At 39.7% G+C, this 14044-nt stretch overlaps 1 protein-coding gene across 1 annotated transcript in view; it reads right to left on the reverse strand.

Moving 5' to 3' along the window:
• Tarbp1 (tRNA guanosine 2 -O-methyltransferase TARBP1) overlaps positions 1–14044 on the reverse strand; it is a 59121-nt gene that overhangs the window by 19722 nt on the left and 25355 nt on the right. The window contains exon 13 of the mRNA XM_076831995.1: positions 2362–2459. Within this exon, the coding sequence (XP_076688110.1) occupies positions 2362–2459 (98 nt within the window). The remainder of the gene's footprint in view (positions 1–2361; positions 2460–14044) is intronic.

The raw sequence follows: 14044 nt of genomic DNA on the forward strand, positions 1-14044 counted from the left end.
ACAGACTCTCTGTGCACCACAGGAAGCCTCCACAGCACAGAGTCACCCATCAATCTAATCTGTTTCCACTGAGCAACTGCCTGGCGCTTTGCTGGGTCCCGAGAACCAGTTCCACGGAGGAAACAGTTGTCACATGTGCTGCAGAACAAAGGACGAGGAGTGGAACGGGTGCTGGTGCAACAGTGGCAGGGACCGGTGCTTCCTCTGGGAAGGGGCCTGGAGAAGCTCCCAAGGAGGAATGACAAGGGCTTTGGCTCTCGACAGGCACACCGGAGAACCTCTACTTGAGCTGCCCAATGTGGGGGGCAGAGGGCAGTGCAGGCTGGAGACAGGGCCTCCTGTACAGCTGCAGCTTGGGACAAGAAGAGGGGCAGTGCCCAGCTCTGGAGAGCACCAGCTCCAAAGTCCACACAGCAGAGGATGGACATTCCACCAAGAAAGGGAACCAGGGGCTCAGGGGAATCAGGAGCAGGATTCACCGTCACTAAGGATGGGCAGCGGTCTAGAGGTGGCCAGAAACAGCCCACATGCCAAGGATCACGTCAACAGACAGGGACCTATTGGCTAGGGTTAGGACAGGGCAGTCACAGACAATCTCATCATGTCTGTCCTACTGAGATAAAAGCCAGATCAGAATAGGGTGAGGTCCACACACAGCTCACGGGGGTGTAAGGTATGGGACTGAGAGGGCCTGGGCAGCAAGGGGCAGGGAGGGGGGCTGAAAATCCAGAAAAGACCACCAGCACAACACCCTGCCAATAGCACAGGAGTGACTGGGGGCTGCCCAGTGCTGTGGGCGAGGGAGGTCAGGAGCAGCCTGGGTCCGGGCATAGGCAGGCATATCCAGCAGGTAGTTGCACAGCTGCCCCGTCTGCCAGCCCTGTCCTCCTCCACGCAGGGCTACGTGTACCATCGCAGATGGTCACCCTTCCATAGTAGCCCTATTAGGAGGCCACCTCGCGACCTCATTCGGTCATGAGACACCCAAGAACTGTTGTGACACCAGGCAGTGCAGGGCCGAGCCATGGGGATGGGGACGGGAGACAGCAGGGCATCCACTGAGCTCTGAGCTCCCACTTCACTGGTAAGGTAACACCTGGTTTATTAAAGAGTAAATTCTCAAAAGACTTCAGCACTATCATAAAGAGAGTTGACTTTTTAAAAATCTTTGTGAGTAAAAAAAAAAAAAAAACATTAAGCCTTCCCTTTCTCAAGTTATTTTTAGCTTGCAATCCAAACAAAAACATTTAGGTTGTGTAAAGGGTGCATGACAGGTCTTCTGTGTATGTTTGAAAATTTCCAATAATAAAAAGGTAAAAATATGGGGCTGGGGTTGTGTCTCAGAGGGAGAGGGCTCACCTAGCATGCATGAAGCACTGGGTTTGATCCTCAGCACCACATAAATATAAAACAAAGATATTGTGTCCACCTAAAACTAAAAAAATAAATATTTATAATAAAAATAAAAGGCTCTTGTCCAAAAAAAAAATTAAAAACCCTAAAATAGTAATAATAATACTGAGGATAGTAAAATCATATTAGTGCAAAACTTATAATACTATTGCTGCCTCATTAAACGCCCTTTGGAAATGCAGACATGGGCGTGAATTACAGCTGTGGGTAAACACCACCCCCAGCTCTGTGCCACAAACCCTTGGGCCTACCTACCAAACCTGTTTGTCTACTTTTTCACACTTGTTCACACTGGAAAGTGATTAAATGGACTCTGAAATAAAAGTCCTTTAAGTAAGTACATTTTCTCACTTTCTTGGTAACCTAAGCTTTAATTTACTTCAACATTTGTCCCAACAGGTGTCAAACAACAACAAAAATGAATGGACATTTCTATAAAATCTGTTATTTTTCAGACTATTCCTAAATGGGAAAAACTCTACTATTTTTAGATGTCCTGGAAAGAACCCACTCTGTGGAATACAGGGAGAGCAAAGACACAGCGATCACAGAGCAGCGTGAGTCCAAACCCACCGTTCCTAAGCCTCCCTGTGGCTCAGAACAACCAACAGAGCTAAAAAAATAACCAACGCCCTGGTCCCAACAAAACCTGCCAAACCAGATGTGCACTGAATATGGAGTACCTCAACCACTACAGGACTTCCCTGAAGCCCTGGGAAGTAGACAGGTGTACTGTCTCCATTTGTCAGGTGAGGAAACTGAGGCTCAGAGGAGCTACATAAGTGGCCAGGTCACAGACCATGACACCAATGGAAGGGGGACAAGGAAGTTCCAAAGTCCGTTTCTGCTGCTTCTTCAGAAACTATCACGTGAAGGCAATTTTTCTCCTTGGGTTAGTACAATGACTGCCAATGGGAACATGAAAGGAAGTACAGGCAGGTTACTCACGGTGCGGAGCTCGTCCATGGTGAGTCTCCTGAGAATGAACTCGGACACACTCTCTGAAGCAGACATGAGGAGGCTCTGCAGAAGTATGGACACCTCATCTGTAGGGAAAAGCATCTGGCTACAATGACAGAAGCAAGCGTGCTGGAACAGAACATCAGTACGACCTGGGGTAACCTTAACTGACAGTGCTTTCCTGTGGTCACTCCTGCCCCAGGGACATCTATACCCAAACCATCACCAAAGAGGGACAGCCCTCAGCAGAATGGTTAGAGACACGCCCCCAAACACTGAATGCAACTGTGGGCCTAGGGAAAATGCTCACACATCCTCAGGGCAGCACACAATCCAGAAAGAAGAGACCCTAATGGTCAGGGAGCCCCCTGAAACCTCCTTCTGCTCATCTATGATTGCAACAGACCCAGGAGCAGCAGGAAAGCAGCGCAGCAAGGGGCGCAGTGAGCTAGTCAGAGGATGAACAGAGAGACCCAGGAAGTGGAGAGCCAGTGCTCAGGAGGCTGCAGAGAGGAGGAGCCCGGGAAGTGGCCACTAAGCTCTGTGCTCCTGCTCACCAGCAGCAGGCGCTGCACCGCACACCACAGACTCTAGCACCGACCAACGGACACCTCTCAGCCCTGCCCCAGCAGGGCCACAGGATGAGACAGGTGAGGGGCAGCTCCAGAGAGCACTTTGAGGGGTAGAATCAGCACCCACAAGAGCTGGGTAACAACACGAGGCCAGGATCTTCCTGGATCAAATGGCTGCTGAGCAAAAGCAGCATTTGCAGCAGGACTCAAATGCGACCCATGGTCCCAGACCATGACAGTCAAAACAGCAAGGGTAAAATGGAGAACTTTCCCAGGAAACCACAGAGTCTCGGCTCACAGGAAGGACAATCTACAGACCATACGAAACTATTAAAGCAGCTCTTATAAAAATGCTTCTTCAAGCAAACAGAACACTATTAAAACAAGTGAAACAGAAAGTCTCAGCAGATAAATCAAAGAGATACAGAAATCTTGAAGACTAGGAAGTGTAATAACTGAAACAAAAGAAGAGACAGGAGTCAATGAACTTAAAAATAAGTCACTAAAAATATACAATCTGAGAAACAGACAGAAAAATATCTAAAAACAAAAAAAGATAGACTCTCAGATGCCCATGGGGTAATATCAAAGATCTATCACTCATGCCATCAGGGACCCAGAAGGACAAGAGGAATAGTGTGGTGCTGAAAAAGTATTTGACTTAAAAACAAACAAACAAACAAAACTTCCCAAATGTGATAAAGGAAATAAATCTACAGACTGAAGGAGGTCAGGAATTTCAAAAGGATAACCGCCTCTCCTTAAATGACTCCTGCCCAGACACCTGGGCTAAAAACTGGGGATGAAGCAGTAATGCTGGAAGCAGAAAGAAATAACATAGGAGAGGAGATTCTGAACCACCAGAGGCCAGCAGCTTGACAATTCAATCTGCTGAAAGGTAAGATGTGTCAAACCTTCAAAGTTATACCCAGCAAAAGTATCCTTTAGGAGGTGAAACAGAGAGATCCTCAGATGAAGGAAAACTAGTATTATTCATTGCCAACAAAGTGTTCCAAAAGAAATGCTACAGGAAGCTTTTCAAACAAAAGGGCTTCAATGCCATAGGGACACCTGAACTTCAAGAATGGAAGGAGAGCAAAGGAAACCTGCAAGCACCAGTGAACGGCAGCTTCTTTTCTCGAGTTCTTTAAAATGGCTGATGGCTGAAAGCAAAGATAACATCGTCTGAAACAGCTCTGCACAAACGTAAATAGGAGGCAACTGTAAAGGGGATGGGAGTGGGAAGGAACCTAAATAAGGTGGGAAATTCCTATATTCACTTCAAGTGATTAAATATTAATTCTAAGTAGACTACAGAAAGTATGTACATTGTAATTCTACAGCAAGCACTAAAATAGCTGAACATTTAGCACAAACACAATAGTAGGACAAACTGAAATGGAATACAAAACATCGTAATATTCAAATTGACCAAAAGAAGCTATAAGAAAGGAAAGAAAAAAAATTTAAAAACAGAAGGGAAATAAACAGAATACAAAAAATAAAGTGATGGACCTAAATCTTGACACAAAATGATTAGATCAAAAGCAAATGGGCAGCCCTGCCCAGTGGCATGAGCCCAGAATCCCCGTTCCTCAGGAGGCTGAGGTGAGAGTACCACATGGGCCCAGGAGCCAGGGGCCAATCTGGGAATGAAGGAGAAAAAAAAAAATGAAAAATATAAAGAAATGCAAATGATCTACATCAATTAAAAGAGAGACTATCAGGATAGATAAAAAAAATCAGGCCCTTACCACATGCCGTCTGTAAGAAATCCGCTTCAAATACAATGATCTATTGCTCTGTAGTATAGTTTGAAATCTGGTATCGCTATGCTGCCTGATTCACACTTCCTGCTTAGAGTTGCTTTTGCTATTCTGGGTCTTTTATTTTTCCATATGAATTTCATGATTGCTTTATCTATTTCTACAAGAAATGCCATTGGGATTTTGATTGGCATTGCATTAAACCTATAGAGAACTTTTGGTAATATCGCCATTTTGATGATGTTAGTTCTGCTTATCCATGAACAGGGTATATTTTTCCATCTTCTAAGATCTTCTTCTATTTCTCTCTTTAGGGTTCTGTAGTTTTCACTTATAAATCTTTCACCTCTTTTGTTAGGTTGATTCCCAAGTTTTTTTTTTTTTTTTGAGGATATTGTGAATGGGGTATTTTTCCTCATTTCCGTTTCAGAAGTTTTGTCGCTGATACACAGAAATGCCTTTGATTTATGCATGTTAATTTTATATCCTGCCACTTTGCTGAATTCATTTATTAGTTCTAGTAGTTTCTTTGTAGACCCTTTTGGGTCTTCTAGGTATAGAATCATGTCATCTGCAAATAGTGATAATTTAAGTTCTTCTTTTCCTATTTTTATGCCTTTAATTTCTTTCGTCTAATTGCTCTGGCCAGTGTTTCGAGAACTATATTGAATAGAAGTGGTGATAGAGGGCATCCCTGTCTTGTTCCAGATTTTAGAGGGAATGCCTTCAATTTTTCTCCATTCAGAATGATGCTAGCCTGAGGCTTAGCATAGATAGTTTTTACAATGTTGAGGTAAGTTCCTGTTATCCCTAGTTTTTCTAATGTTTTGAACATAAAGGAATGCTGTACTTTGTTGAATGCTTTTTCTGCGTCTATTGAGATGATCATATGGTTCTTATCTTTGAGTCTATTGATGTGGTGAATAACATTTATTGATTTCCGTATATTGAACCAGCCTTGCATCCCAGGGATGAATCCTACTTGATCATGGTGCACAATTTTTTTGATGTGTTTTTGTATCCTATTCGCCAAAATTTTATTGAGGATTTTTGCATCTAGGATCATTAGAGATGTTGGTCTGTAGTTTTCTTTCTTTGAGGTGTCTTTGTCTGATTTCGGAATCAGGGTGATGTCGGCCTCATAGAATGAATTTGGAAGAGCTCCCTCTTTTTCTATTTCCTGAAATAACTTGAAAAGTATTGGTATTAATTCTTCTTTAAAGGTTTTGTAAAACTCCGCTGTATACCCATCCGGTCCTGGGCTTTTCTTGATTGGTAGTCTTTTGATTGCTTCTTCTATTTCATCCATTGATACTGGACTGTTCAAATTGCGGGTGGACCAATGGTACAGAATAGAGGACACAGAGACTAATCCACAAAGTTACAACTATCTTATATTTGATAAAGGGACTAAAAGCATGCAATGGAGGAAGGATAGTATCTTCAACAAATGGTGCTGGGAAAACTGGAAATCCATATGCAACAAAATGAAACTGAATCCCCTTCTCTCGCGATGCACAAAAGTTAACTCAAAATGGATCAAGGACCTTGATATCAAATCAGAGACTCTGCGTCTGATAGAAGAAAAAGTTGGCTCCGATCTACTTATTGTGGGGTCGGGCTCCAAATTCCTTAATAGGACACCCATAGCACAAGAGTTAATAACAAGAATCAACAAATGGGACTTACTTAAACTAAAAAGTTTTTTCTCAGCAAAAGAAACAATAAGAGAGGTAAATAGGGAGCCTACATCCTGGGAACAAATTTTTACTCCTCACACTTCAGATAGAGCCCTAATATCCAGAGTATACAAAGAACTCAAAAAATTAAACAATAAGATAACAAATAACCCAATCAACAAATAGGCCAAGGACCTGAACAGACACTTCTCAGAGGAGGACATACAATCAATCAACAAGTACATGAAAAAATGCTCACCATCTCTAGCAGTCAGAGAGATGCAAATCAAAACCACCCTAGGATATCATCTCACTCCAGTAAGATTGGCAGCCATTATGAAATCAAACAACAAGTGCTGGCGAGGATGTGGGGAAAAGGGTACTCTCGTACATTGCTGGTGGGACTGCAAATTGGTGCAGACAATTTGGAAAGTAGTATGGAGATTCCTGGGAAAGCTGGGAATGGAACCCACCATTTGACCCAGCTATTGCCCTTCTCGGACTATTCCCTGAATACCTTAAAAGAGCGTACTACAGGGATACTGCCACATCGATGTTCATAGCAGCACAATTCACAATAGCTAGACTGTGGAACCAACCCAGATGCCCTTCAATAGATGAATGGATAAAAAAAATGTGGCATTTACACACAATGGAGTATTACTCTGCACTAAAAAATGACAAAATCATGGAATTTGCAGGGAAATGGATGGCATTAGAGCAGATTATGCTAAGTGAAGCTAGCCAATCCCTAAAAAACAAATGCCGAATGTCTTCTTTGATATAAGGAGAGCAACTAAGAAGAGAGCAGCGAGGAAGAGCAGGAGGAAAAGATTAACATTAAACAGAGACATGAGGTGGGAGGGAAAGGGAGAGAAAAGGGAAATTGCATGGAAATGGAAGGAGACCCTCATTGTTATACAAAATTACATACAAGAGGTTGTGAGGGGAATGGGGAAAAAAAGGCGAGAAATGAATTACATTAGATGGAGTAGAGAGAGAAGATGGGAGAGGAGGGGAGGGGGGATAGTAGAGGATAGGAAAGGTAGCAGAATACAACAGTTACTAATATGGCATTATGTAAAAATGTGGATGTGTAACCGATGTGATTCTGCAATCTGTTTTTGGGGTAAAAATGGGAGTTCATAACCCACTTGAATCTAATGTATGAAATATGATATAATAAGAGCTTTGTAATGTTTTGAACAACCAATAAAAAAAAAGGAAAAAAATTATAGATCAACAAAAATGGTAAAGGAGCAGTTTTATGAATAAGATTTGAAAACTTTTTTTTTTTGGCATGTTGATGAGGTATAGAAGTAAAGGAATTGATTCAAATGAAGTCACCAGATTTGACATATTGACAAAGATGTTTTCATTGCATTTAATCAGATTTCTGAATCTCTACCTTGCAGCTACACCTGTTAACTGATTCTGAGATGTTTTGTTCTACATGGCAGTTTTAGTATTGAAAGTTCTATTGGCAAGTTCGTCATTCACAATATAAAAAAAAAAATGGTTTATTCAGGGTGACAGGAACTGTACTAAAATTGACAAGTAGTTATGGGTATTTGATTGTTAAGTTAGCAAAAGCTCCTTTTAAAAGCATTAATGGCCTCAGTAGTTAATATCAGATCTTTGGATTACAGCGTGGCAGCACATGTCTGTTGAGTCACTGCTGTGTTTGTGAAAAATTATGACTCTTTAAACAGTTGTGGGACTGTGACATGAAACCAATGAAATAAATTTTCATGTGAAATGAAAAAAAATAGTACATGTATGAAGACACAAATTTGTATCACCATACTTTATACACAATCAGAGATATGAAAAATTGTGTTCTATACATGGAATAAGAATTGTAATGCTTCTGTTGTAATTTATTTTAAAAATTCAATAAAAACATGAAAAAAAAATACAATGATCTAAATAGAAAAGAAGTCAGAAGAAAATCTACCACGTGAATTCAAATCCAAAGACACCGTTTCGACCGGAGCAGGAAGCCGCGACAGCCGCCCAGCCAGACCAGAGCAGGAAGGCGCCAGCCGCCAGCCAGATCGGAGCAGGAAGGCGCCAGCCGCTCAGCCAGACCGGAGGAGGAAGTCCGGTCCCGCCCAGAGCGCTAGTCTCCAGGAAGCCCATCAACCCTTAAAACCCATCAAAGTGGGTGTGGCTACCAGCACAGTTGCGGCTGATCCAGGTACCCGGTTTCCAACTCCCCCACCCTTAGCTGCGATAACTCAAAATATTTCTCACAAGCTTTTGGGGATTGTAGCTATCAACACAAAACAACAACTGTAGAGGCACCTGGTTTCTACCTCAGAGACTAGAGTAGGGAAGATACAGGTGGAAGCTCATTTCCCTTCACACTGGCTATACCCACCACCCTGAATACAGAGGCTCAAACTAGGAATAGACAACGCCACCTACTGGAAGCAAGGAAAACAGTGTTCTGAGAGACTTTTTTTTTTTTTCCTCTCTTTCTCTTTTCTTCTCTCTCTTCCACAACTTCAGCATATGTGAAACCAAGAACTGAGCATGAACAACTGAATTACCAAAGTAATATAATATAGAGGAATTGCATATACCCCACCTCCCCCCCATTTTTTTTCTGTATTTCTATCTTACTTCCCTTTCCCTTCTCTTATTTCTCTTTTCTTCCTTGTTATTTCTTTTCTTTTCTTTTTTTTATTCATATTCTCTCTATACCACTTTCAATCTCCTAACTTTTGCTATCTATACATAGGGTAACTATCTAAATAGGAGGTTGAGTCTATACATTCTTCCATAAATTACCAGTCAAGTGGTTAGAGTTCTCCAAAGGTGCTAAGTTAGTTTAACCTCATTCCCTCACTCCTTTCTCTTTAAGTATAACATCCTTCGTCTGAAATTAAGTTTTCTATATGCCACCAGATATGGTACACCTTTTATGAAACTAAGGAAAACATTCTTAAGTAATAATTAAATCCAATATCTATAGTCTTAGAATCTAACTATAAATGTATTAATAATGAAAACTTGTCCTTAGATAATGTACTGTTGATATTGGGATCTGTTAACATTGTCTTTCTCCGAAAAAGAGGGATATTGGAGCTATTCAAGAACAATACAAATATATAAGGGGAAAAACATTAGCTCAACAGTTTCACAAAGCTAGAAAGAATCATGAGCAGTATGAAAAGACAAGGAAAGAAAGGACCACAAACAATACAGGTCAATTCAACATTAGATGAGGTAATATCTGCAGCTGATGGAATGTCAGACAAAGAGTTCAGGATATACATGCTTCAGATGATCTGGAGTCTCAAGGAAGACATTATTCATCAAATTCAGACAATGAAAAATCACTTGGACAATGAATTACATAAACAAATCCAAGAAGCAAAAGATCAACTCTATAGGGAGATAGAGGATATAAAAAACAAACAAACAGAAATCCTGGAAATGCAGGAAACAATAAACCAAATTAAAAACTCAAATGAGAGTATTACCAGCAGAGTAGAACACTTGGAAGATAGAACTTCAGACAACGAAGACAAAGTTTTTCAACTTGAAAAGAACATAGACAGCTCAGCGAGAATGTTAAGAAATCATGAGCAGAACATCCAAGAATTATGGGATAACATCAAGAAACCAAACCTAAGAGTTATTGGGATACAAGAGGGTACAGAGGTCCAAACCAAGGGAATGAGTAATTTATTCAATGAAATAATACTAGAAAACTTCCCAGACTTAAAGAATGAAAAAGAAATCCAAATACTAGAAGCCTACAGGACACCGAATATACAAAATCATAAGAGATCCACACCAAGACATATAATAATGAAGATGCCCAACATACAGAATAAGGAGAGAATCTTAAAAGCCACAAGAGAGAGGAAGCAGATTACATTTAAAGGTAAACCAATCAGGATAACTGCTGATCTTTCAACACAGACTCTGAAAGCTAGAAGATCCTGGAACAACATATTTCAAACGCTGAAAGAAAAAGGGTTCCAACCAAGAATCATGTATCCAGCGAAATTAAGCTTCAGGATTGAAGATGAAATAAAAATCTTCCACGATAAGCAAAAGTTAAAAGAATTTGCAGCTAGAAAACCAGCTCTTCAAAACATCCTTGGCAAAACATTACAGGAAGAGGAAATGAAAAATAACAATGAAAACCAACAACGGGAGGTAGTACAATAAAGGAAAAACTAAGCATAGAGGAAAAACTAATCATGTTAAGTATCATACATAACCAAATATGGCTGGAAATACAAACCATATCTCAATAGTAACCCTAAATGTTAATGGCTTAAATGCACCAATCAAAAGACATAGGCTAGTAGAATGGATTAAAAAAAAAGATCCAACAATATGCTGCCTACAGGAGACTCATCTGATAGGAAAAGACATACACAGACTGAAGGTGAAAGGTTGGGAAAAATCATATCACTCATACGGACCCCGGAAGCAAGCAGGGGTGTCCATACTTGTATCAAATAAAATAGACTTCAAGCCAAAGTTAATCAAAAGGGATAAACAAGGACAATACATACTGCTCAAGGGAACCATACACCAACAAGACTTGACGATCATTAATATATATGCCCCAAATAATGGTGCAGCTATGTTCATCAAACAAACTCTTCTCAAGTTCAAGAGTCTAATAGACCACAACACAATAATCATGGGAGATTTTAATACACCTCTCTCACCAATGGACAGATCTTCCAAACAAAAATTGAATAAAGAAACCATAGAGCTCAATAATACAATAAATAACTTAGACTTAATTGATATATACAGAATATACCACCCAACATCAAGCGGATACACTTTCTTCTCAGCAGCACATGGATCCTTCTCAAAAATAGACCATATATTATGTCACAGGGCAAAGCTTAGCAATTACAAAGGAGTTGAGATACTACCATGCATTTTATCTGATCATAATGGAATGAAATTGGAAATCAATAATAAAATGAGAAAGGAAAAACCCTACATCACATGGAGATTAAACAATATGCTACTGAATGAACAAAGGGTTACAGAAGACATCAAAGAGGAAATTTAAAAATTCTTAGAGGTAAACGAAAACTCAGAAACAACATATCGAAATCTTTGGGACACTATGAAAGCAGTACTAAGAGGAAAATTCATTTCATGGAGTTCATTCCTTAAAAGAAGGAAAAGCCAACAAATAAATGACCTCATACTACACCTCAAAGCCTTAGAAAAAGAAGAACAAATCAGCAGCAAATACAGTAGAAGGCAAGAAATAATTAAAATTAGAGCAGAAATCAATGAAATCGAAACAAAAGAAACAATCGAAAAAATTGACAAAACTAAAAGTTGGTTCTTTGAAAAAATAAATAAGATTGATAGACCACTAGCCACACTAACAAAGAGAAGAAGAGAGAGAACCCAAATTACTAGCTTACGGGATGAAAAAGGCAACATCACAACAGACAATTCAGAAATACAGATGATAATTAGAAATTATTTTGAAACCCTATACTCTAATAAAATAGAAGATAGTGAAGGCATAGATAAATTCCTTGAGACATATGAACTACCCAGATTGAATCAGGAAGATATAAACAACCTAAACAGATCAATATCAAGGGAGGAAATAGAAGAAGCCATCAAAAGACTACCAACCAAGAAAAGCCCAGGACCGGATGGATATACAGCAGAGTTTTACAAAACATTTAAAGAGGAACTAATACCAATACTCCATAATCTATTTCAGGAGATAGAAAAAGAGGGAGAACTCCCAAATTCATTCTATGAGGCCAATATCACCCTGATTCCCAAACCAGAGAAGGACACCTCAAAGAAAGAAAACTACAGACCAATATCCCTAATGAATTTAGATGCAAAAATCCTCAATAAAATTCTGGCAAATCGTATACAAAAACATATCAAAAAGATTGTGCACCATGATCAAGTAGGATTCATCCCTGGGATGCAAGGCTGGTTCAATATACGGAAATCAATAAACGTTATTCACCACATCAATAGACTTAAAGATAAGAACCATATGATCATCTCGGTGGACGCAGAAAAAGCATTCGACAAAGTACAGCATCCCTTTATGTTCAAAACATTAGAAAAACTAGGGATAACAGGAACTTACCTCAAAATTATAAAAGCTATATATGCTAAGCCTCAGGCTAGCATCATTCTAAATGGAAAAAAACTGAAGGCATTCCCTCTAAAATCTGGAACAAGACAGGGATGCCCTCTCTCACCACTTCTATTCAATATAGTTCTCGAAACACTGGCCAGAGCAATTAGACAGACGAAAGAAATTAAAGGCATAAAAATAGGAAAAGAAGAACTTAAATTATCACTGTTTGCGGATGATATGATCCTATACCTAGAAGACACAAAAGGGTCTACAAAGAAACTACTAGAGCTAATAAATGAATTCAGCAAAGTGGCTGGATATAAAATCAACACGCATAAATCAAAGGCATTCCTGTATATCAGCGACAAATCTTCTGAACTGGAAATGAGGACATCTACCCCATTCACAATATCCTCAAAAAAAATAAAATACTTGGGAATCAACCTAACAAGAGAGGTGAAAGATTTATACAATGAAAACTACAGAACCCTAAAGAGAGAAATAGAAGAAGATCTCAGAAGATGGAAAAATATACCCTGTTCATGGATAGGCAGAACTAACATCATCAAAATGGCAATATTACCAAAAGTTCTCTATAGGTTCAATGCAATGCCAATCAAAATCCCAACGGCATTTCTTGTAGAAATAGATAAAGCAATCATGAAATTCATATGGAAAAATAAAAGACCCAGAATAGCAAAAGCAATTCTAAGCAGGAAGTGTGAATCAGGAGGTGTAGCGATACCAGATTTCAAACTGTACTACAAAGCAATAGTAACAAAAACAGCATGGTACTGGTACCAAAACAGGCGGGTGGACCAATGGTATAGAATAGAGGACACAGAAACCAATCCACAAAATTACAACTATCTTATATTCGATAAAGGGGCTAAAAGCATGCAATGGAGGAAGGATAGCATCTTCAACAAATGGTGCTGGGAAAACTGGAAATCCATATGCAATAAAATGAAACTGAATCCCCTCCTCTCGCCATGCACAAAAGTTAACTCAAAATGGATCAAGGACCTTGATATCAAATCAGAGACTATGCGTCTGATAGATGAAAAGGTTGGCTCCGATCTACATATTGTGGGGTCGGGCTCCAAATTCCTTAATAGGACACCCATAGCACAAGAGTTAAAAACAAGAATCAACAAATGGGACTTACTTAAACTAAAAAGTTTTTTCTCAGCAAAAGAAACAATAAGAGAGGTAAATAGGGAGCCTACATCCTGGGAACAAATTTTTACTCCTCACACTTCAGATAGAGCCCTAATATCCAGAGTATACAAAGAACTCAAAAAATTAAACAATAAGAAAACAAATAACCCAATCAACAAATGGGCCAAAGACCTGAACAGACACTTCTCAGAGGAGGACATACAATCAATCAACAAGTACATGAAAAAATGCTCACCATCTCTAGCAGTCAGAGAAATGCAAATCAAAACCACCCTAAGATACCATCTCACTCCAGTAAGATTGGCAGCCATTATGAAGTCGAACAATAACAAGTGCTGGCGAGGATGTGGGGAA

The sequence above is a fragment of the Callospermophilus lateralis genome, chromosome 13 (genome assembly GCF_048772815.1).
Source record: "Callospermophilus lateralis isolate mCalLat2 chromosome 13, mCalLat2.hap1, whole genome shotgun sequence".
In the NCBI taxonomy this organism is placed as follows: domain Eukaryota; kingdom Metazoa; phylum Chordata; class Mammalia; order Rodentia; family Sciuridae; genus Callospermophilus; species Callospermophilus lateralis.